This window comes from Sus scrofa, chromosome 16 (assembly GCF_054392235.1).
Source record: "Sus scrofa isolate SSC_HxYL_T2T_F1_AM1 chromosome 16, Sscrofa_HxYL_maternal_Yorkshire_Landrace_v2.0, whole genome shotgun sequence".
NCBI lineage: Eukaryota > Metazoa > Chordata > Mammalia > Artiodactyla > Suidae > Sus > Sus scrofa.
In genome coordinates, this window is record NC_139398.1 from 72,460,044 (window position 1) to 72,484,612 (window position 24,569).

The 24,569-nt window shown below is 39.0% G+C and overlaps 2 protein-coding genes across 3 annotated transcripts in view; one reads left to right on the forward strand and one right to left on the reverse strand.

Annotated features, from left to right (window-relative positions):
• The window catches only part of HMMR (hyaluronan mediated motility receptor), a 41,261-nt gene extending 32,035 nt beyond the window's left edge, over positions 1 to 9,226 (reverse strand). The window contains exons 1-4 of one of the 2 annotated variants that reach the window (XM_003134082.7): positions 9,141 to 9,226; positions 5,692 to 5,790; positions 4,621 to 4,700; positions 556 to 603 (exon numbers count right to left, since the gene is read on the reverse strand). In XM_003134082.7, the coding sequence (XP_003134130.3) occupies positions 556 to 603; positions 4,621 to 4,700; positions 5,692 to 5,790; positions 9,141 to 9,186 (273 nt within the window). In that variant the 5' untranslated portion in view covers positions 9,187 to 9,226. Of the gene's footprint in view, positions 1 to 555; positions 604 to 4,620; positions 4,704 to 5,691; positions 5,791 to 9,140 lie in introns of both variants that reach the window. The other variant, XM_005672556.4, reaches the window with a different exon arrangement.
• Positions 9,227 to 9,814: 588 nt separating this feature from the next.
• Positions 9,815 to 24,239, forward strand: NUDCD2 (NudC domain containing 2). The gene is made up of 4 exons (XM_003134083.7): positions 9,815 to 10,043; positions 13,691 to 13,739; positions 13,969 to 14,120; positions 18,371 to 24,239. Exons 1-4 carry the CDS (start codon positions 9,855 to 9,857, stop codon positions 18,452 to 18,454), a joined length of 474 nt encoding a protein of 157 aa, XP_003134131.1. The 5' UTR covers positions 9,815 to 9,854; the 3' UTR covers positions 18,455 to 24,239.
• Positions 24,240 to 24,569: the final 330 nt, after the last annotated feature.

Below are 24,569 nucleotides of genomic sequence, written 5' to 3' on the forward strand. Positions count from 1 at the left end.
GTGATGAGTGGAACCGAAGAACTGAGTTCCTAATTTTATTGAATAGTCACTCACTACAATGGACAGTAGAGCTCAAGGTGGTTTTATCCTTGAGGAAGGCATGTACCTATAGGTTTGCATAGGTACCTATGGGATGCATTAGGTTAGCACGACTCCAACACAATTCAAATAACCTGCTAGGATTTCATGGCCACCAAGCAATTCTCTAGCTAGTTATTGTCTTAACAAGTAGATTAGCATATGGGAAGAGTGCAGGCTATGAGTAAATATGTGATTCATGTATAGGTAATAAACTAACATATGGATTTTGTAGTTCTCAGTTTTTCTTGAAGTAGATTATCTTGAATCTGTCCCTTAGCATGCTAACGAATGGCATACCACACTGACAACTAGGTAAAAAATATGGTATTCAAGCCAAGGATTGGTTAGCCTATAGGTCTGATTTGGATGTATGCCTAACTATATGACTCCTCAAATGGCAACACAATCCTTGTTTTTTAACTCTCTTTCCATTTTATTGCACTTATTTTCAGTTAAGTTGAAAGTATTGCTTACCTCTTTTTCCAACGTCTTCAAATCTTTATCATTCTTTTGAGATTCTTTCTATTAAAAAAAAACAAAAAAAAAAAAACAGTGATAATCAAATTTAAGTGCCACAAACACCATGGCCAAATTTGATTTTTAGCCATCAGGAAACATTAAAAGTTCTAAATGGTTAATTTCTATTTTAAACATTTCACTGAATCTATTAAATATTTTGCAGCTGACTTATCTAGCAAATGAAGGAAAAATTCCTTTTTTCCTTTTTTTTTTTTTTTTGGTCTTTTTGCCTTTTCTAGGGCTGCTCCCGCAGCATATGGAGGGCCACAGGTTAGGGGTTTAATTGGAGTTGTAGCCACCGGCCTACACCAAAGCCACAGCAATGCGGGATCCAAGCAGAGTCTTCGACCTACACCACAGCTCACGGCAATGCTGGATCCTTAACCCACTGAGCAAGGCCAGGGATCAAACCCGAAACCTCATGGTTCCTAGTCGGATTCGTTAACCACTGCGCCATGATGGGAACCCAAGGAAAAAGTTCTTAAAACCTTTTTTTTTTTTTATCTTCTGTCTTTCTAGGGCCTTGCCTGCGGCATATGGAGGTTCCCAGGCTAGGGGTTGAATCAGAGCTGAAGCTGCTGGCCTATGCCACAGCTATAGCAACACTGGATCCTTAACCCACTGAGAAAGGCTAGGGATCAAACCCACAGCCCTCATGGATGCTAGCTGGGTTCGCTAACTGCAACGCCACAACAGGAACTCCTCTTAAAATCTTATAATATTGCAGGCTTGAACGTTTTTATCCCAATAGATTAGGTGTTTGCTAACCTAACACCTAATCTAGTGAAAAGAATACGTCCTCTTTTCTAATGTTAAACAGTAATATATTCTGGATACTTAATTATACTATCTCAGAAAAAACCTCTCTCTCTTTTCTTTTTTAGGACGCACCTATGGCGTATGGAAGTTCCCAGGTGAGGGGTTGAATCAGAGCTACCTATGCTGCAGCTTGCGGCAATGTCAGATCCTTAACCCACTGAGCAAGATCAGGGATTGCACCTGCATCCTCATGGAGACTACGTTGGTTCTTAACCTGCCGAGCCACAACCGGAATTCCAAAAAAAAAAAAAAAAAGACTTTCAGAGAAAACAACTTAAACTTAGATCTCAAAGATGGAAAAAAAAAACCCACCAAAACCCAGAAATGCAAGGAAATAAAGAAAAAGTTAAAAAGTACAAACTGACTCTAATCTACCTACTGCCTTTTTTCTAAATAAGATGTGATGTGATTTTTTCTTTTTCTTTTTAGGGTTGCACTTGTGGCATATGGAAGTTACCAGGCTAGGGGTTGAATCAGAGCTGAAGCCTCTGGCCTACACCACAGCCACAGCAACGCCATATCCGAGCCAGGTCTGCAAACTACACCACAGCTCGAGGCAACTCCAGATCCTTAACCCACTGAGGCCAGGGGTTGAATCCCCGTCCTCATGGATACTAGTTGGGTTCATTACCACTGAGCCACAATGGGAACTCCACACATATGATTTTTACACATCTTTTTATATCCAAAAGCCTTTCTGAAATAACGGCCTAAAACAAAACATCTAACTTTTCCATGTAAAAATGGAAGAAAGTCATTAATATCTTGAATGAAATGTGTTTTATAAGTTTTTAAGTTGGGGAAGGATCACATCAGTCTCATATTTATTAATTTCCTACCTAATGGCATTTTCTATCAAGGAAGGCCTATTATTTGGGGCCTTTATGTAATTTAGTTTTCTAGGATGATTTGTGAATTCTATAATTAACTCAAAATTTCAGAACTGCTTCTCCAATTAATTCAAGGAATTTTTCAATAATGATTTTATTTTTTCTATTATAGCTGATTTGCAGTGTTCTAATTCAAGAAATTTATATCAGTTTCTAAGTAAAGGGTGTCTTTATCAGTCCTCATTATATTATAAAAATATAATGCAAGCCATGTACATATTTTCACATTTTATACTAGCTATATTTAAAAAGTAAAAATTTTAATAACATCTTATATTTTTCGTACTAGCTCTTCAAAATTTGCTGTACATTTTATTTATTTATTTTTTTTGGTCTTTTTGGCATTTCTTGGGCCGCTCCTAAGGCTACTTCCCACAGCATATGGAGGTTCCCAGGCTAGGGGTCTAATCGGAGCTGTAGCCACCAGCCTATGCCAGAGCCACAGCAACGCAGGATCCGAGCCAAGTCTGCAACCTACACCACAGCTCACGGCAACGCCGGATCGTTAACCCACTGAGCAAGGGCAGGGACCGAACCCGCAACCTCATGGTTCCTAGTCGGATTTGTTAACCACTGTGCCACGACGGGAACTCCTGCTGTACATTTTGTACTCATAGCACATTCTCAATTCAGATGTTAAATTTTCATTAGAAATATCTATCTAGGAGTTCCCGTTGCGGCCCATTGGATTAGGAATCTGACATAGTCTCTGTGAGGACGTGGGTTTGATCCCTGGCCTTGCTCAGTGGGTTAAGAATTTGGTGTTGCCACAAGCTGCAGCATAGGTCACAAATGTGGCTCAGATCTAGTGCTGCTGTGGCTGTGTCGTAGGCCTGTAGCTGCAGCTCTGATTTGACCCCTAGCCCAGGAACTTCCATATGCCATAGATGCAGCTTTAAAAAAAAAAAAAAAAAAAAAGACATATCTATATTTAAATTTCATAAAACATGCAGATGAAAAAGTAGATTCACATACTTAAGTTATTCCAAAACATTTAATTTTCCCAACAACAGAACTGAGTATCAGTTCAGTTTTTAAATATACATTAATTAAAATTAGATTATATTAAAGATTTTATTCTTCACTTTCAAGTGCTCAATAGCCACATGTAGCTGATCACTTTGGTCTCTTCTAGGGCCGCACCCGGGGCATATTAAGGTTCCCAGGATAGGGGTCTAATCAGAGCAGTAGCCACCGGCCTACGCCAGAGCCACAGCAACACGGGATCTGAGCTGCGTCTATGACCTACACCACAGCTCACAGCAACAGCAGATCCTTAACCCACTGAGCGAGGCCAGGGATGGAACCCGCAACCTCATCACTCCTAGTTGGGTTTGTTAACCACTGAGCCACGACGGGAACTCTGCTGATCATTTCTATACTAGACAACACAGCTCTTTATTATAGAAGAAGAGACTTAGGTAACTGCCTAATGAATGAACAAGAATAAACTTAACCTGTACTTTTGGTTTTCCAACTCTGAACCTTTTTTCACATTAAAATATCAATTTGTGCAATTCCTTAAGAAAGTACAAGTTGCTTTACGAACATATAGAAACAGTAATAGGAAATACCTGCAAAAGCCATAATAACATGAAATTATTAAGAATTTAATCTACCACTCTGGCAGTTTCTGAGTAGGAAAATTCTGTTAGGCATTAGAATGTTTTTTCTTTCTTCTTCATCAATATTTACCCTTCTCCCAAAACAAGTAAAAAACCCAAATCAGAACAATTCAAATGATGGTAACAAATCAAAGCATTGCATTATTTTTAAAGGCTTACTAGGTATAATAGAATTTATCCAGCATGTTGTAATTTTGAACTAGGGCACATTTAAACACAACATATTTAGTAATGACATAGGCAGGTGTTTAACACTTGCTAGAGTTCTAATAATGTTTTACTAGTTTATAGGTTTACTGATAGCTTTAATTTATCACTTAGCTCATTCTAGTCAATACGACAACTTTCAGAAATGTTTTCGGAGTTCCCGTCGTGGCGCAGTGGTTAACGAATCTGACTAGGAACCATGAGGTTGCGGGTTCGGTCCCTGCCCTTGCTCAGTGGGTTAAGGATCCAGCGTTGCCGTGAGCTGTGGTGTAGGTTGCAGACTTGGCTCGGATCCTGCGTTGCTGTGGCTCTGGCGTAGGCTGGCAGCTCCAGCTCCAATTTGACCCCTAGCCAGGGAACCTCCATATGTCGCGGGAGCGGCCCAAGAAATGGCAAAAAGACAAAAAAAAAAAAGAAAAAGAAATGTTTTCATGATACAGTTGATATCATGTTAGAGCTAGAATGTAAGAGCTCCTCACCTTTAATCCCCCAGTCTTAACTTTTCTTGCTGAAGCAGGCAAGGTAGTATCTTTGTCAACATTAAGATTTTGTTGAGATTCTGCTGTAAACAAATTGTACAGATCATGGCTGGTGCTTACATGTTTGAACCACAGATTAAACACAATCCCCAAATTTCTTATAGCAACTATTAGTGAAGCAATATAAAGTTATTCTTTTCTTGACTGTACATATTCAAATAATAAGTTACACAATATTTTTTACACATCTAATACCTTCCTGATTTTCCTAATATTCCCTCTAGTATCCTCCAATAGAGGGTTAATGCCATTACTAAAGGAAAACTACATTATCTATGTGTCTTACTTAATTTTCCTGGTTATACAGCCGTGTAATGATAAGAGTATTATTCTGTAGTTGACTATCAATTAAAGAAAATTCAAATGTAGCTGTAGCGTCACATTTCTTGAAATACTGTAGTATCTTTAAATTTTTTTTTTTTTTTTTGTCTTTCTAGGGCCACACCCGTGGCATATGGAGGTTTCAGGGCTAGGGGTCAAATCAGAACTTCAGGTGCCAGTCTATGCCAGTCATAGCAACTTGGGATTGGAGCTGCATCTGCAATCTACATCACAGCTCATGGCAATGCCAGATCCTTAACCCACTGAGAGAGGTCTGGTTTTGAACCCGCAACCTCATGCTTCCTGGATTTGTTTCTGCTGTACTATGATGGGAACTCCTAGTATCTTTAATTTTAAACACTATTATTCTTTTTTTTTTTGCTTTTTAGGGCTGCACCTGAGGCATATGGAGGTTCCCAGGCTAGGGGTCTAATCGAAGCTTCAGCTGCCAGCCTACAACAGAGCCACAGCAACACCAGATCCGAGCCACATCTGTGACCTATGCCAGAACTCATGGCAACACTGGATCCTTAACCCCACTGAGCGAGGCCAGGGATCAAACCTGCCAACTCATGGTTCCTAGTAGGATTCATTTCCACTGGGCCACAAGGGGAACTCCTAAACACTGTTATTCTTAACTTGAAAATTTATAAGATCATATGACTATTATTTTATTTTGGGATCCATTACCTTTCTTCTGTTTAAACCTTTGTGATTTCTGAAAGGATACTGGTCCCTTCAATACTTCTGAAGTTTTAACATCATAAGCGCCTGGTGATGGTGCACAACCTAGAGGAGACATAAAACATTAAAACCTCATCTAATGTAACTTAGGACCTTAACTTAAAACATGTCTTACAGATATTATATGAGGAATCTAAAAATTCATACAAATGAATTGATAGGCAAAATAGAAACAGATTCACAGCACAAAAAACAAACTTGCAGTTACCAAAGGGGAAGAGGGGGAGGGACAGATCACGAGTTTGGGATTAACAGATACAAATTACTATACATAAAATAGATGAGCAACAAGGATTTACTATATAGCAGAGGGAATTATATTCAATACCTTATAATAACCTGTAATAGAAAATAATTTGGAAATTTTTTTTTTTTTTTTGGTCCTTTTGCCATTTCTTGGGCTGCTACTGTGGCATATGGAGGTTTCCAGGTTAGGGATTGAATAGGAGCTGTAGCTGCCAGCCTACGCCAGAGCCACAGCAATGTGGGATCCTATCTGCAACCTACACCACAGCTCACGGCAGTGCCGGATCCTTAACCCACTGAGCAAGATCAGGGATCGAACCCACAACCTCATGGTTCCTAGTCGGATTCATTAACCACTGAGCCACAACGGGAACACCTGGAAAAAATTTATAACTGAATTACTGTGCTGTGTGCTTGAAACTAATGCAATATTGTAAACCAACTATACTTCAATTTTTTAAAAAAAATCATAGTACAGTGAGTAATACGAATGTAAAAATGCCATTAATAAATTGCTTTGTTTTCAAATGTAAAAATAGCACTCATTTGATATTATAAATTATGCCTCTCTGGGAAGAACAGTATCATTATCTTCCCAAATGACCTTTACTTCAGTTGGGTCAAAGGAGCATGGTAACTGAGCAAAACAACAAAGAGTTTTGGGATGAACACTGTGTAAGAATAAGCAACACAGATTTGTTATTAAGGTTTGAACATAAGAAATAAAATATTTGGAATCAACTCTACTTAAAGAGATTCACCGGAGTAACAACCACTAGATTTAAGAAATGAAGCTACTGAAAATGCCTAGCCCTTAAGATTTGGCTTAGAATAAAAATTTAGTGATAATCCATCTCTGTCTAATATCAATACAGCAGGAAATTCATAAAGTCATGTTATGCAAAGTACAAATGTCACTATATTTCTATGTTCCAGCACTTCATACTGTATAACTCATGTAACTGGAATCCCAAATGAAAGGCATTTCAGAGTGCTTATGCATAGCTGACTTGAGATCTGCCTCTTCTTTCAGATCTCAGCCCAGATGTTGCCTCTTGCAGTTTTCTCTAAATCCCCAAATCAAGCTAGAAACCTTCATTCCACAGCAGCCTGTGTGTACTGTTCCTATCATAGAATTTCCTGTAGTTTTGTAATGGCTTATAATAACATATTTATCCATCTCCCACCTTAGACAAAACTGCCTGAAGTTAGGGATAGTGTTTTGTTTTGTTTTTTAACTTAAATTTTTATTTAAAAGAATTTTTTTTTGTCTTTTTGTCTTTTTCCAGGGCAGCACCCATGGCATAGGGAGGTTTCCAGGCTAGGGGTCTAATCGGAGCTGTAGCCACTGGCCTATGCCTCAGCCACAGCAATGCGGGATCTGGGCCATGTCTGAGACCTCTATACCATAGTTCACGGCAATGCTGGATTCTTAACCCACTGAGTAAGGCCAGAGATTGAACCCGCAATCTCATCGTCTTCCTAGTCAGATTAGTTAACCACTGAGCCACGATGGGACCTCCAGGGACAGTCTTAATCATATCCGTATCCTCAGTATTTAGCTCAGGGTTGAATCTGGCAGTGTGGCAAAGAAAACAGTCACAGGGAATGTGGGAATGGGAATAGGGTTTTGTATAGTAATCAGTAGGGTCAAATCCACGTCCGCCTTTGTCTGCCAATCAACAGCTTTGGTGCCAAGTACTCTGTAGTCATAGGGAGAAGATGATGGATAAGAACATTATATTTTCCCCTTTCCAGTCTAGCTTTAAAACCCCTGGAAAATTATTTCTATTTGAGATGGATTCTTCATTCATGAAACAGGAATAAAAAAAAATTTACCTCATATTACAGCTGTTAGGATTACTAGAGTTTTATAAGAAATCACTACAGTGCCTCACACACATACTAAGCCTCAAATAAATGATATATTACTACTTCTGAAACTGTGAGCCTGAAATTTTGTGTAACTGGCAAAACCAGTCTAATCTATTACAAGCAAAAAAAAAAAAAAATTCTCCTAAGATACGCACTGCTGACAGAACTTAGAAGAGGTTCTCTGAATGTCTAGGAAAGTATATGGTCCTTGAGCCTTTCAATTAAAAAAAAAAAAAAGCTTGTGCTAATGCATTTGCTCACTTGGCCTCATTTCCATTTGCAAGTTAGCTGATAGAAATTAAGGTGGAATGAGTGACTGTGGATGAGTCATGAGTTTTGATGTTAAGGTTTATTACAGGCTGCTCAGTTTGGTTGCAGAAACTCTTAGTTTCCTCATCTGTAAATTGTTGACAATATCAGTACCTGCCTCACCTGGCTGTTGGAAAGATAAATCTGATCTAGCCCGAAGACCTCAGCAAAATCCCTGCATAGTTACCTCCAATAAATGGTAAGTGCCTTACCAACGACATCTAAGGCTTCCTGGTTACTGTGCTTAATTAAGCACAGCAGTGGTTAAGAGCACAGCATGGTTTGAGGAGGCTGGTTTGGGGCCCCAGTTCTGATATTTGGATTGCATAACATTGAGCAAATATAATAAACAAGTCTCCATCTTTTTATCAATAAAAACAACAGATAATATGTATTTGCGGGAATTAAAATAAAAAAATAATTGATGTAAAAACTCAGTATGCTATCTGGGGTACTGTACTATCAAAATTAACTCCCATTACTTAATCTATAGTGTTTTTGCGCTACTGCCACCCATAAACTGCTTTAACCAATTTTCCTTTTCTTAGGCTTGAATGGAATATTAATAAGAAATCCACAAGTTCAAACAAAATGCAACGGTAAAATATTTTTTTATCAGTGAGACTCTCCGATTTGACCAACAGATAGCTACCGCCGCTTCCTCATTCCTATTCCCTTCCATCTGTTTTAGTTTCCGAAGGCACTAATTGTTTATTGGCTGCATTCTCCAATTAATGTAAGATCTATGGGGTAGGGGCTTTGCTTCGCTCACTGCTGTATCCTTATCATCCTGAATAGTGCTTGGTATGTAGTAAATACTTGGCTTATATTTCAGAAAAAAGGAGTCAATAAAAGGAGTCCCGTCCCAGCCTTAAAAATCGCTATTTGCCTCTGATGAAGGGAAGCAAAAGGGGCAAGAGGTATGAGAGTATCTCCTGTCCCCCATCTCCTTTCCCCGTACGCACCGGAAGGGTCATTGAATCGTTTCAGGGGCGCCTTAGGAAAGGACATGTTGACGACCAGCTCCACAAACACGAAGGTATCAGCGCTCCTCGGTAACTTCCAGAGGGTTATTATGGCCTACTGTCTTCAAATTCAAATCTCCCCGATTATTCCCGCCCAGGCGACATTGGCCAATCGGAAAACCAAAGCCTTGGGTACACCAATCCAGGAAGGGAACACCCAAAGAGCCTGCGTACTCGGCTCTCGCGGCGTCCAATCAGGTGGCCTGCTAGTTTAGGTTATCACCCAATAGGAGACTAGTACTTTTTTACTTCGACCCCTCCCCCACACACTGGCCCAATCACTACTGGCTTTACTCAATTTCAACTACGCCACCAGCAGCATTTGCGCAATCGCAGTTCACATCAGCGAATTTTTCAGTAGCTCTTGACGTCATATTGGTGGTACTGTCCTGCGTTCTAACTTTACGAGTTGCAAGCCTCTTCCATCGGTCTTTGGATGTAAACTTTTCCGGATTTCAGTTCCTTCAACCTGGGTCCTGCCAGTGTCCTAATGGCCATTGAGAGGAAAGAAAGAGCGCAGGTGGAAACACGGGGGTCCACTCCTGCGCATGTGCAGTGACCCGAGCGGAGGAGACGGGGCGTGGCCTGGGCGCGGAGGCTCCGCGCTTGCGCTCAGTTTTCTCGGTGCCACCGCAGCCGGGAGGCGATTGGAGTATGTCAGCCCCGTTTGAGGAACGCAGTGGGGTCGTTCCGTGCGGGACGCCGTGGGGCCAGTGGTACCAGACGTTGGAGGAGGTGTTCATTGAAGTTCAGGTCCCGCCAGGCACTCGCGCCCAGGATATCCAGTGCGGCCTGCAGAGCCGGCATGTGGCGCTGGCCGTGGGTGGTCGCGAGATCCTCAAGGTAGCGGCAGGTCGGGGCTTATACTCAGTTTCTTTCCAGCCTCCTCAAATCCCCCAGCCCTAAACATCATGGTTTTCGTGGAAAGACTGCTGGAGGGCCGTTCGGCTCCTCTTGACTGGCCGAAGGAGGGATGAGATTGCCCTGGTTTTCGGTCTGGTAGGAGCCCGCCCCCGGCTCAGGGCCAGCCACATTTGAGGTGGGAATTTGAGTAGCCCTTTTCTCTGGCCTTGTTTTTAAGCCAGATGAAGCTGCTGCTTTTGTTCCTCTGCGGGTCTTCTATGAGAACAGCATAACTAGTCCTTGAAAGAACAAATAATTATAGTACATGTACTATCTTCCAAGCACTGATCTAGGTGTTGGGAGGACAGCGGTGAAGGAGCCAGATAATTTCCCGTACTGTGAGAGAAGTTAGGGTCTCGGCGGGAGGCATAACTAAACTAATAAATATGTGGGCAGTTGTAGGACAGTAAAGATAAAAATAGAGGCTAAAGATGTCGGGATGAGGATTGGGAGGTAATGTCTCATCCAAAATTAGAAAAATTAAGCTCAGCAGAAAAGAATCTGACTAGCGTCCATGAGGACGCAGGTTTGATTCCTGTCCTTTCTCAGTGGGTTAAGGATCTGGCCTTGCGTTGAGCTGTGGTGTAGATCACAGACATGGCTGGGATCTGGCGTTTCTGTTGGCTGTGGTGTAGGCCAACGACTACAGCTTGAATTTGACACCTAGCCCGGGAACCTCCATACGCCCCTAAAAAGACAAAAAAAAAAAAAAAAAAAGGAAAGAAAAGAAAAATTCTGCATTTTCGTGGCGTGGTTAAGCAGGTGGCCCAGAGGTTGTGAAGAAAATAGTTAACATTCCTCTTAATCTCATCAGTACCCTTTGGAGCTAGGACCCATTTTTTTCATTGTTAAAATTTATAGTTAAATTCAATTAGGTTGAAGTTAGATTTCGTTCTCGGATTAGATGTTCAGGATATTTGATGACACTCTGTGATGGTGAAGGGAGACTACTTGGTAAGATACCTCCCTTTGCCATTTTACCAGTTTTTTAACTTTGAACAAGAGATTATTCAGTGTCTAAGCCTTCATCCACAAAGTGGGGTAATTACATACCTTTCTCATTGAGTTGCTTTAAGCACAGCATGGTATATCCCTGTGAGTGAGAAGCTTAGAATAGTGCCTGATACAGAATAACATCACATTACCTCTTAGCTATTATTATTATTGTATTCTTTTTTTTTTTTTTTTTGCCTTTTCTAGGGCTGCTTCCTGCGGCATATGGAGGTTCCCAGGCTAGGGGTCTAATCAGAGCTATAGCCTCCAGCCTATGCCAGAGCCACAGCAACACGGGATCTGAGCTGAGGCTGCAACGTATACCACTGCTCACGGCAACGCTGGATCCTTAACCCATTTAGCAAGTCCAGGGATCGAATCCGCAACCTCATGGTTCCTAGTCGGATTCGTTAACCACTGAACCACAACAGGAACTCCAGCTATTATTATTTTATATGGAAGTGTTTTGAGTGCTTCAGAGAAAAAGGATTCATGTGAAAGACATTGATTTATGTCAACTTGGTTCTTAATGACCTTTCTGAATAGTTGTGCAATTTATAGTTTACTGAACAGTGATTTAAAATTACAGTTCGTATTTACTTTGGTTCTTGCAGTAACTTTGACACTATAGCCATAAATCTAGGGTTTTAGGTGTACATTTAGACCTGTAGGGTTTTTCTATACTGTTACTGACATATGAAAAAAAGTGTTTTCTTTTTTTAACATGACATTTTAATTTCATTTTCTAAAAGTTAAATTTGATAGGTAGCAACAAAATAGATTTTAGTAGATGCATTCTCTTTTAAACATATTTTGCTTTGTTCTTTTTTATTTTCTTCTTAGGGCTGCACCTGTGGCATATGTTCCCAGGGTAGGGGTCAAATAGGAGCTGCAGCTGCCAGCCTGTGCCACAGCCACACCGGATCAGTGTTGCATCTGCAACCTACACCACAGCTCACAGCAATGCTGGGTCCCTAACCCACTGAGCGAGGCCAGGAATGGAACCTGCATCCTCATGGGTACTAATCGGTTTTGTAACCCACCGAACCACAATGGGAACTCCCGCTTAGTTCTTATTTATTTATTTTATTTTATTTTATTTTTTTGTCTTTTTGCCTTTTCTTGAGCCACTCCTGTGGCATATGGAGGTTCCCAGGCTAGAGGTCTAATCAGAGCTGTAGCTGCCGGCCTACACCAGAGCCGCAGCAATGTGGGATCTGAGCCGCGTCTGCAACCTGCACCACAACTCACGGCAATGACAGATCCTTAACCCACTGAGCGAGGCTAGGGACTGAACCTGCAACCTCATGGTTCCTAGTCAGATTCGTTAACCACTGCGCCACGATGGGAGCTCTTAGTTCTTTTTTAAAATAAAAAATTTCTGAAAAATCAGTCACAACTAGTTTGACATTTAGTTTGACAACTAGTTTATACTTAATTTTTTTAATGCTAAGAGGCCCTACAAAGAGATTGAACCTGTTTTTAAAAGTTTATTTAGAAGGCATCATTTGTTTTGTTTTTTTCAATTTTTGTTTCGCTTTAAAAATTTTATTGGAGTATATTTGACTCACAGTATTGTGTTTCTGGAGTACAGAAACGTGAATCAGTTGTACATATACATATGTCCATTTTTTTTTCAGATTCTTTTTCCTTAATGGTTATTACAGACTATGGAGTATATTTCCCTGTGCACTGCAGCAGGTCCTTGTTACTGTCTATTTTACATATATAATACTGTGTATGTGTTAATCCAAACCTCCTAATTTATCCCTCCCCTATCATTTTCCCTTTGGTAACTATAAGTTTGGTTTTGTAATTTTTGAGTCTACTGTTTTGTAAGTTCTTTTGTATCTTTTTTTTTTTTTTTTTTTCCTTTTCTAGGGCCACTTCCCACAGCATATGGAGGTTCCCAGGCTAGGGGTCGAATAGGAGCTGTAGCCACTGGCCTACACCAGAGCCACAGCAATGCAGGATCCAAGCCACGTCTTCGACCTACACCATAACTCACGTTAATTCTGGATCCTTAACCCGATGAGCAAGGCCAAGGATCGAACCCGCAACTTCATGGTTCCTAGTCCCATTCGTTAACCATTGAGCCACGACGGGAACTCCAGGGAACTTCTCTTTTGCATCATTTTAAAAAAATTAGATTCCACATATTAGCGATCTATGGTGTCTGTTTTAAGAGACATCATTTCTTGATATCTGCAGAACAGCTCTTCTTGTAGTTTATTATGATTGGTAAAGTTAAAGCATTTCAGATATTAATTTCACATTTGGCCAGTCAGTGATCCATAATATATCTTCATTTTGTAAAAATTTAGGAGCTCTGATCTTTTGGTAGAGAGCCCTGTGTTCTTTGTCATAGTAAATATTCAAAGTAGACATACTAGGTTTTGTTTCATTCCATAGGAGGGGACTTAGGGTTGAGCACCTATTGGTGTATTGAAATGGTGTAAAATTTGGTCTCCCTACTCTGAACAAATTAAGTAATTATATGTGAATTAGGAAATTAGTGAAGTCTTAAATCATGAAAACTTTATAAGAATTGATGGACTTTCTATATTTTATAACCTCATATGTTTATTTTTCAGGGCAAACTTTTTGATTCCACAATAGCTGATGAGGGAACATGGACTTTGGGTAAGAGTAATCTATGATGTTACTTAAAATCTTTCTAAAAATGAATTTTGTCTTGGAACTTAGTATGTTTCCCTCTGCTGTGTTCTGTCCTTTGTCTTTGCAGCTTTGGAAGCTGTAGTAATAGAAATGTATTGAAAACAACTGTTTTGTCAATATTATCTATTGATTTTTGAAAGTATAAATTGATGATGAACTCTAATTTGTCTCTAATTTTTGTTTGTTTGCTTAGAGGATAGGAAAATGGTCCGTATTGTTCTAACAAAGACAAAGAGAGATGCAGCGAATTGTTGGACTTCTCTTCTAGAATCTGAATATGCAGCTGATCCTTGGGTGCAAGATCAAATGCAGAGAAAACTTACATTAGAGAGATTCCAGAAGGAAGTAAGTCACCTGAATGCATGAATATATGTAGCTAAACATCTGAAAATTATAGGATAATTATTATCTGAAATTAAAACTCAAATGTGGCTATAAAAATTACAAGAATCCCTCAGACATTTTTAAAGTTAAATAGTTAGAAAAATGGGGAGTTCCTGTTGTGGCTCAGTGCTTAATGAACCCGACTAGTATCCATGAGGATGGCAAGTTTGATCCCTGGCTTCGCTCAGTGGGTTAAGGCATTGCTGTGAGCTGTGGTGTAGGTCCCAGGTGTGGCTTGGATCCTGTGTTGCTGTGGCTGTGGCATAGGCTGGCAGCTACAGTTCTGATTCGACCCCTAGCCTGAGAACCTCTATATGCCGTGGGTGTGGCCCCAAAAAGAAAAAAAAAGAGAAAAAAAAAATGACTGGCCTTTATATCATCCTCCCCTCACCCTGAGGAATTTATACTACCATGATAGTCTAAGTTTCAGTTTAGTTAGTGTACGTCAGTAGTGCATGAATAAACTCATAAAGATTCAGTCAGTACAGACACAGTGTATAAAAAAGTGAAAGGCCTCTGTCCCATTTTCATCTCATCAGTACTTTGGATTTATTGTTTTGTTTTTAATGTAAGTGGAGGATCACACGTGTGTGTGTGTTGCTCATGTTGCTTCATGTAGTAATATGTCTTGGGTCTCATTTCCTAATAGTACTTATGGATAAAATTCATGCCTTTTAGAGTGTTTCCTAGTTTGAATGTATTGTAATTTCTTAGCTGTTACTCTTTGATGGGAGTTAGATTTCTTCATTTGTGTCTATTTCAGAGTTTGTGCTTTCATCTCTGAAACTGTTCAAATGTTTCTTTAAGGTAGATATCTTGGAGAATTATTACTGAATTGAAGCACTGTTACACTTTTTTGGTTTTTCTTGACTGCACCTGTGACATGCAGGAGTTCCTGGGCCAGGGATTGAAACTGCGTCATAACAGCAACCTGAGCCACAGCAGGGACAGTGCCAGATCTTTAATCTGCTGTACCACCAGAGAATTCTTAAAGCATTATTACAGTTTTGATGAATAATTTCCATCTCTATGGGTAGTGATTCCTAAATATGTATCTTTAGCCTGGACTTTTCTCCTGAATATTGAGCTTGCACATCTTTCTGCCTGTTTAGCATCTTCACTTGCCTAACAGACATGGCAAACTCAATATGTCCAGTGTGAACTCTCCCATTTCCTTCCCACATTCATTCTACCTCTAGCCTTCTCATGTCAGTTGATGGAAATGGTTGTTCAAAAAACTGGGGGAGTCATTCTCCATTTCTCTTTCTCTCTCTCTCTCTCTTTTTTTTTTTTGTCTTTTGTTGTTGCTGTTGTTGCTATTTCTTGGGCCGCTCCCGCGGCATATGGAGGTTCCCAGGCTAGGGGTTGAATCGGAGCTGTAGCCACTGGCCTACGCCAGAGCCACAGCAACGCGGGATCTGAGCCGCGTCTGCAACCTACACCACAGCTCACGGCAACATCAGATCGTTAACCCACTGAGCAAGGGCAGGGACGGAACCCGCAACCTCCTGGTTCCTAGTCGGATTTGTTAACCACTGCGCCACGACGGGAACTCCCTCTCTTTCTCTCTTACACCCTGTTCAGTTGTCAGGAAACCTTACTGGAACTACCTTCCAGATGTAGTCAGAATTTGACCACTCATCACCATCAGCAGTACTGTCACTATCCTTCGGACCACCTCTAACATCTTGCTTAGGTTACTCTCATAACCTCTAAATTGTTCTCATCTACCTTTGCCGAGCTGCAGTCTTTCAAAATAGCAGTTAGAGCAGTCCTTTAAAACTGCATGTCAGATTATATCACTTCTCAGAACTCTTTCACTCAAGTAGAAGACAAAGTCTTTCATAACTGATCTATCTGGTCCTCCGTGGTCTCTCTCAGACCTCCTCTCCTACTACTGTCCCCCTCACTCATTCCGCTCTAGCCATACTGACCTTTTTGCTGGTCTTTTAACATGCCTGGCCATTCCTTCTCTGTCCTTTTTTCTTTTTTTCTTTTTTGGTATTTTTTGTCTTTTTAGGGCCGCATCCGTGACATATGGAAGTTCCCAGGCTAGGGGTCCAATTAGAGCTATAGCTGCTGGCCTGCGCCATAACCACAGCAATGTGGGATCCAAGCCGCGTCTGATCTACACTACCGCTCATGGCAACGCCGGATCCTTAACCCCCTGAGTGAGGCCAGGGATTGAACCTTCGTCCTCACAGATACTAGTCAGGTTTGTTAACCACTGAGCCCTGACGGAACTCCTGTCCTTTTTTTGTAGTCTTCTTTTCCCAAAGCTTACCCAACTTCACTGTTTTCAAGTCATTTCTCAGTGAAGCACGCTTTGATCTTTAATCATCATATTTAGAGGTTCCCGTCATGGCTCAGTGGTTAACAGATCCAACTAGAAACCATGAGGTTGTGGATTCCATTCCTGGCCTTCCTCAGTGGGTTAAGGATCCAGCGTTGCCGTGAGCTGTGGTGTAGGTCGCAGACAAGGCTCAGATCTGACGTTGCTGTGGCTCTGGTGTAGGCGGGTGGTTGCAGCTCTGATTGGACCCCTAGCCTGGGAACCTTCATATGCCACAGGTACGGCCCTAGAAAAGCCAAAAAGACAAAAAAAAAAAAAAAAAACCCAACCAAAAAAATCACATTTAAATGCTTTAATCTTCTCATTTTCCTTACTTTGCCTGCTTCTCTTTCTTCTTCTTCCTCGTCCTCTTCTTCCACCTCTTCTTCCTCCTCTTCTCCATCTTCCTCTTCTCTCTCTTTCTCTTCTTTTTTCATCCTCTCCTTCTCTTTCTCCTTCTCCTCCTCCTCTTACCAACTTTTAACACACTAGATCATGAGGTAGCAAATTATCTTTGGGTCAAATCCAGCCCATTGCCTGCTTTTGAAGGAAAGTTTTACTGGAACACAGCTATGCTCATTTGTTTACATATTGTCTTTTACATAGCAACAGCAGAATTAAGTGGTTATGACAGAGACTATATGGCTATCAAAGCCTAAAGTATTTACTACCTGGATCTTTACAGAAAAGTTGCTGACACCTGTACTAGTAGATAACTTAGGGTTTATTATTTGTCTTCTGTTAGAATGTGATCTCCACCAGAACAGGGATCTTTCTCTATTTTTTGTTCATTTTTTGTTCCACATTATATGCCTTTCTTGGTGTCTTTTTTTTTTTTTGTCTTTTTGCCATTTCTTGGGCCGCTCCCGTGGCATATGGAGGTTCCCAGGCTAGGGGTCTAATTGGAGCTGTAGCTGCCAGCCTATGCCAGAGCCACAGCAACGCAGGATCCGAGCCGCGTCTGCAACCTACACCACAGCTCACAGCAACGCCGGATGGTTAACCCACTGAGCAAGGGCAGGGACCGAACCCGCAACCTCATGGTTCCTAGTCAGATTTGTTAACCACTGCGCCACGATGGGAACTCCCTTTTCTTGGTGTCTTCTAAAGAGTAGGCACTCAGTAGATGTCTGTTGAGTAAATGAAATGCCTCTAAAAAGTCTAAAGTCTGCAGTAGTACTTATTCCATAGGATCGTTGTGAGGATTAAATATATATATATATATCTTAGGACCCTGCCTGGCATATAATAAGCTCTCAAAAAATGTTAGTTATTAGGAGTTCCCGTCGTGGCGCAGTGGTTAACGAATCCGACTAGGAACCATGAGGTTGCGGGTTCGATCCCTGCCCTTGCTCAGTGGGTTAACGATCCGGCGTTGCCGTGAGCTGTGGTGTAGGTTGCAGACGCGGCTCGGATTCCGCGTTGCTGTGGCTCTGGCGTAGGCTGGTGGCTACAGCTCCGATTCAACCCCTAGCCTGGGAACCTCCATATGCCGTGGGAGCGGCCCAAGAAATAGCAACAATAACAACAACAACAAAAAAGACAAAAGACAAAAAAAAAAAAAAAAAAAAAGTTAGTTATTAAACTCTATTCACACAATAATAGTAGAGTAAATGTTCCCCATACATTTGTCAGCATTGTAATAAACATGTTGATTATCTAAATATTTAAATCTGAAAATTGAAAAAATACCTCATAGTTTTAGGTTCCATTTTGGTGATTACAGTGAATTTTCATATCTTTCCACATGTTTATTGGCCATTTAGATTTGTTTTTTTTTTGTCAGTTGCCAGTTAATATCTTTTTACCATTTTCCTTTTGGGCTACGTATATTTTTCTTTATGAGTCTTATTTTATAATTTTTTTTCTTATCTCTTAGAATCCTGGTTTTGACTTCAGCGGAGCAGAAATCTCAGGAAACTACAGTAAAGGTGGACCAGATTTCTCAAATCTTGAGAAATAACTGCAATTTTCTCGCTGCATTTTGTGGATCCTAGCAGATGTTGTCAGCTTAATCAAAGGAACAGATTATGTGGTGGAATAAAAACGTGGATGCCTCCAGTTAACAAATTGCAAAAATATATTTAAATATGGTTCTAAAAATTGCATTCAAACATGATTTACATAGGAAACATCCTAAATACTGTGGGAACTATTCTATTGATATATGGTAACTTTTTTTTGGACTTCTTTTTTCTCAGCATGAATTTTTTATATGCTGCATTTTAGTAATTTCATATTTAACCTGGATTTTTAATACAAAAAACATTAGGGTATAGATCATGTGAGATGACAGGTGCCTTCAGGGAAAATTAAGTTTTTCTTTCAGTAAGTGTGATGCAAGAATAATACTCAATAAAGTTTTCTAAATAGGAATTGTGTACCCTTTTGTCTGAAGTGTGCCTGTTCACACAAGGAAGTTATATTACTGAAAAACATTTTTTTTTTTTTTTTTTTTTTGTCTTTTTAGGGCCGCACCTGCGGCATATGCAAGTTCCCACTCTAGGGGTCCAATTGGAGCTACGGCTGCCAGCCTACACCACAGCCATAGCAACTCGGAATCCGAGCTGCATCTGTAACCTAGAACATAGCTCATGGCAACGCCAGATCTTTAACCCGCTAAACAAGGCCAGGTATTGCACCTGTGTCCTCATGGATAGTAGTTGGGTTAGTTACTGCTGAGCCATGATGGCAATTTCCTGAAAAACATTTTTAGAAAGGAAAAGACAGTCTACAAATATGTTCTGAGTAAGTTAATTTTAAAAGTTACTGGAAATTTCTGAATTAGTACATTTTTCCTTAAGGGATGCGTTTATGTCAAGAAATGGAAAAATAGTTAAAAACCTAACACTAGGAATAGAGTAATGAGAAAGTGGTGAAGTGAATATGGTTATTGGGTGTATCCTTTGTGAGTGACAGCAAATTATGATCAATAAGTTAGTGACATAACCTTCAGTGATCTAGACATAGATAAGAAGTCTTGAAGTTTTATTTCATCCTTTTTATGTCCTTTTTAATTTAAATATTTTAAACAATCTCAAATGTATAAAAGGTAAAGTACACAGAATTGTTTTCTTTCTCAGTCTTCAGGTTTGTGTGCAAGTTGCTAACATTATGCTCTGTCACCTCTCTGAGTACCTTACTATGTATTTCCTTCAAAGGACATGCTCCTACATAGCTACAGTATAACCATTAAAATCAGGAAGTAGTTTTGATACATTGTGACCCCCTAGTCCTTGGACCTTCATTCCACTGAAAGTTACTGATTGTCCTAGTAACTTCATTTATGTAGCAAAAGGATCCAGTCAGAAGCATGCTTTGCTTTTAGATACCAGCTGTCTTTATTCACCTCAATCTGGAACAAGTCCTCATTTTAAACTTGACTTTTACAGCCTTGGTACTTTTGAAGGTTACAGGCTAGTTTTGTGTAACAGCTCTCATTTTGAGTTTTGTTTAATGTTTCTTCATACTAAGATTCAGGTTATGAGTCTTTGGCAGGACTGTTAAATAAGTGATACTGTGTTTTTGTATGCTTTCATCAGTTATTAATTTCAGTTTGTCATTTTTCTGATAGTATTTGCATTTGGCCCGCTGTGGGTTTCAAATTCTCATTCACCCAACTGTGGATCAACTATGTTCGTGAAAAAAAAAAAAAAATACAAAAAACAAAATCAACCCCACAACAAAACACCTACAAAGTTCCAGAAAGCAAAACTTGAATTTTCCTTGCAATAGGTGACTAGTTACATAGTGTTTACAACTATTTAATAGTACTTGCATTGTTTTAGGTATTGTAGGTAATGTAGAGATGACTTAAGGTTATTCAGGAGGAAACATGTAGGTTATATGCAAATACTATGTCATTGTTGAGCATCTGCAGATTTTGATGTCTGGGGGGATATTGGAACCATGCCCTGTGGATACTGAGGGACAACTCTCCTTAGTTAACTGATTAAGCAGTGTCTGCCAGTCTTCTCCACTGTAAAGCTATTTGTTTTATTTATATGGTTAAGTATTTTGTGTGATATAGTTTCAAAGTACAGCCTTGTTTCTCATCAGATTTTCACTTTATATATACCTATGATATGTATCTATATATACTCATGATTTCCTGCTTTATTCATTGGGTTAATATCTATTCCCGTTACTTTTATCCTCAAGTTTTTCCAGATATGGCCAGTGGAAGACCGTTCTAGGTGGTTTCTGCGCCTTTTCAAAACGTCTCATCGTTATTTGAGCAATATTTTATTCTCTGGCACAAAATACACCAGGCTTATTATGCTTTCCCTACCCTAGCCCAAGAATCAGTCATTTTTTTCAAGGAGCCCTGGTTCTTTTTATGAAGAATGGTTTTTAGAAGCCAGAATCTGTTTGTTAGTGGGTAGTTACTGTTGGTGTGTATATTATGCATGCTTGCATCTATATTTTTTTATATATATCTGTATATATTGAAAACCATGAGTCTGCACTTAAATTTTCATTTCTGATCCTGTGGGGTTCATTTTTGCTCTCTCCCTTTGTGTATAACTCTTTTCAACAACAGTGAGATACCTAATTTCTGTTATCCTTACATAATGTATTTGGATCCCTATATATAAACATGCGTAAACACCTCCAAAAATCAGGAAAATGAACAGTTCAATCACCACCAAAACTCCTTCATGCTCTCTTTATGGTCACACCCTACTCCTAACCTCACATCCAGGAGGACACTGATTTAGTCTCTGTTTCCATTGTTTTGTATTTTGAAGAATTTCATATAAAAGGAATCATGTAATTTTTTTAAAGGTAGCTTTATTGAGATACTCGCATACCATGTGTTTTACTTACTTAGATTGTGTAATTTAGTGGTTTTTACTATAGTCATATATGCACTATCACCATAGTCATCTTTCATTTTCATCACCTTAAAAAAACCCCTAAACAAACCCCATACCTTTTAGCTATTACCACCACCACCCCAGTCTGCTCAAGCAACTATTAATTTACTTTCCGTCTTACAGATTTCTCTGTTCTGGATATTTTATATACATGTTTTCCTAATATATGGTCTTTTGTTTCTGGCTTCTTTCACTAGTATAATGTTTTAGAGGCTCATTCATGTTCTGTTATGTGTCAGTTCATTCTTTTTGTCTGGGTGAACAATATCCTACTGTATGACATAGATCCATTGGTCAATTGATGAATATCTGGGAGGTTTCCACTTTTTGGCTATTAAGAATAATTCTGCTATAAACATTCAGGTACAAATTTTTGTGTGCATGTATGTTTTCATTTCTTACCTAGGAGTGGAATTTCAGGTTTTATGGGGACTCTGTTTAATCATTGGAAGAATTGCTAGATTGTTTTCAACAGTGGCTACACCATTTTACATTCCCAGCAGCAGTATATGAGAGTTGTGTTTTCTCCATATCTTTGCCAACACTTGTTATGTGGCTTTTTGATCCTCGCTATCCTAGTGAATGTGAAGTGGTGTCACATTGTGGTTTTGATTTGCATTTATCTGATGGCTAATTATGTTGAGCATCTTTCCTCCTATTTATTGACCATTTGTGTATCTTCCTTGGAGAAAAGTCTGTTCAGATCCTTTGTGCATTTTTTAATAGGTTATCTGCTTGTTATTGAGATAAAATAGTTCTTTATTCTGGACACAGTTTCTTATAGATACATGAATCCTTTTATGTATATGGTTTTCACTTTCTGATGGTGAATGTTTTTAATTTTGATGTAGTTTAATTAATCATGCATTTGGTGGATCATGTTTTTGGTGTCTAAGAACTTTGTAACCCCAGGTTATGAAGATTTTTTTTCCCAAGCTACTAAAAGTTTTATAATTTTATCTTTTGCATTTAGGTATGTGACCCATTTTAAGTGGGTTTTTGGGTTTTGTTTGTTTTTTTGGTAGAAGCTGTGAAATATAGATGGAGGTTTATTTTTTTTGCTTATGGTAATCCATTTGTTTCACAATCATTTGTCGAAAGGCTATTTATTCTCCATTAAATAGTTTTTGCCCTTTTCTCAAAAGTCAGTTCTATTTATATGAGTCTGTTTTTGGTTTCTCTATTCCATTCCATTGATCTATGTGTCTTTCCCTTCATCTGAACCACATTGCCTTGATAATTATAGCTTTAAAGTAAGTGTTAAAATTGGGTAGCATGAGTCCTTCAACTTAATTCTTCAGAATTGTTCTGGCTATATTAATTTTCTTTGCCTTTGCTTATAAAATTTAGAATCAACTAGTCTATATCTACAAAAGTTTCTGATAAATTTTCCAGTGGAATAGCATATGTCTTCTGATCCATGAACATGGGACAATCTCTTCATTTAGCACCTCTTTCACTTAGATCATCAGCATTTTATGGTTTTCCCTTTATGGAAACTTTACATCTTTTGTTAGATTTGTTCCTAAGTGTTCATTTTCTGAAGCTGTTGTAAATGATTTCTTTCTGAAATTTCAGTTTCCAGTTGCACAGTGCTAGTGCAAAGGAATATGTTTGATCCTTTGACTTTGTTAAACTCACCTATTCTAGTTTTTTGGTGATTCCTTGGGATTTTTTTTTTTTTTTTTTGTCTTTTCTAATCTATAGGTCTTTCTTTTTCTTGCCTTATTGCATTTGTTAGAAAAATAGAAGTGGTGAAAGCAGCAATTCTTGTCTTGTGGATGTTAATGTTTTAAAAGATTCTATCTAACATTCAGTGTAATGTTAGCTGTAGTTTTTAATAGATGACCCTTATCAAATTGAGGACGTTTTCATCTATTAACTCCTTGCTAACTGAGTTTTTCTCATGAGTGGATCTGAATTTTCTTAAATGCTTTTTCTGTATCAATTGATCAAGTTTTTTTCTTTAGACTGTTAATGTGATAGATTATGTTCATGGATTTTCTTTTTTTTTGCTTTTTAGGGCCATACCCTCGGCATATGGAGGTTCCCAGGCCAGGGGTCGAATTAGAGCTACAACTACTGGCCTACGCCACAGCCACAGCAATGCCAGATACTTAACCCACTGATAGAGGCCAGGGATCCAACCTGCAACCTCATTTGTTTCTGCCGCATTACGACCGGAACTCCTGTTGGTGGATTTTCTAATTTTGAACCAGCTTGTATCTCTCCATCCCAAATCTGGTAATGTTGTATTACTCTGTTTATAGATCTGGGCTCGTTTGTTGAGGATTTTTGGCTCGTTTGCTGAAGATTTTTGTGTGTTCATTTGGAATATTGGTCAATAGCTTTTAAAAAAATTGTATTATCTTTATCTTGGCTAGGTATCAAGTTAATGGTGGGCTTATTAACTGAATTGGGAAGTGATTCTTCTACTTTATGGGAGAGATTTCTAGAATTTGTGTTAAGTCTTTAAATGATTTGGAATTTGGCAAGAAGACTTTAAACAATGGATTCAATTTTTAAAAATAATGATAGAACTTATTTATCTTACAAGTTAGATAAGTTTAGTAATAGTACTTATCTATAATAGAATTTCAACAATACTTCTATTATTGAACTTAGTTTTCGTAGTTCATGTCTTTCAAGGAAGTGATTCATTTCGTCTAATTCTGTATGCATAGAATAGTATTAAAGAAGGTATCATTTTAATGTCTTGGGTCTGTATGGTATCTTTCACTGCTAAAATTGGTCATTTGTCTTTTTTTTTTTGGTTGGTCTTGCTAGAGGTTTATCAATTTTATTACTCTTCTCAAAGAACTAGGTTTTGATTTGCCCCATTAAATTATTTCAATTTAATTAAAAAAATTTTTTTGCACCTCCTTTATCATGACTTTCTTCCTTCTGCTGGCTTTGGGTTTATTTTGCTCTTTTTCTGGTCTCTTAAAGTGGAAGCTTACTGGTTTTGAGAGTTTTTTCCTAATAGCAGTTGATACATTGAATTACTAAGAACTGGTTTAGCTGCCTTCTGTACATTTGTTATTTTCATTTTTATTTGATTCAAAATATTTTCTCTCTTTAGACTTCCCCTTCCCTGACAGGCATGAGTTAATTAGAAGTCCATTGTTATATTCTAAGAGATTTTCCTCTTATCTATTATTTTCTGGTTTTATTGTCAGGAAATATACTTTATGAGGT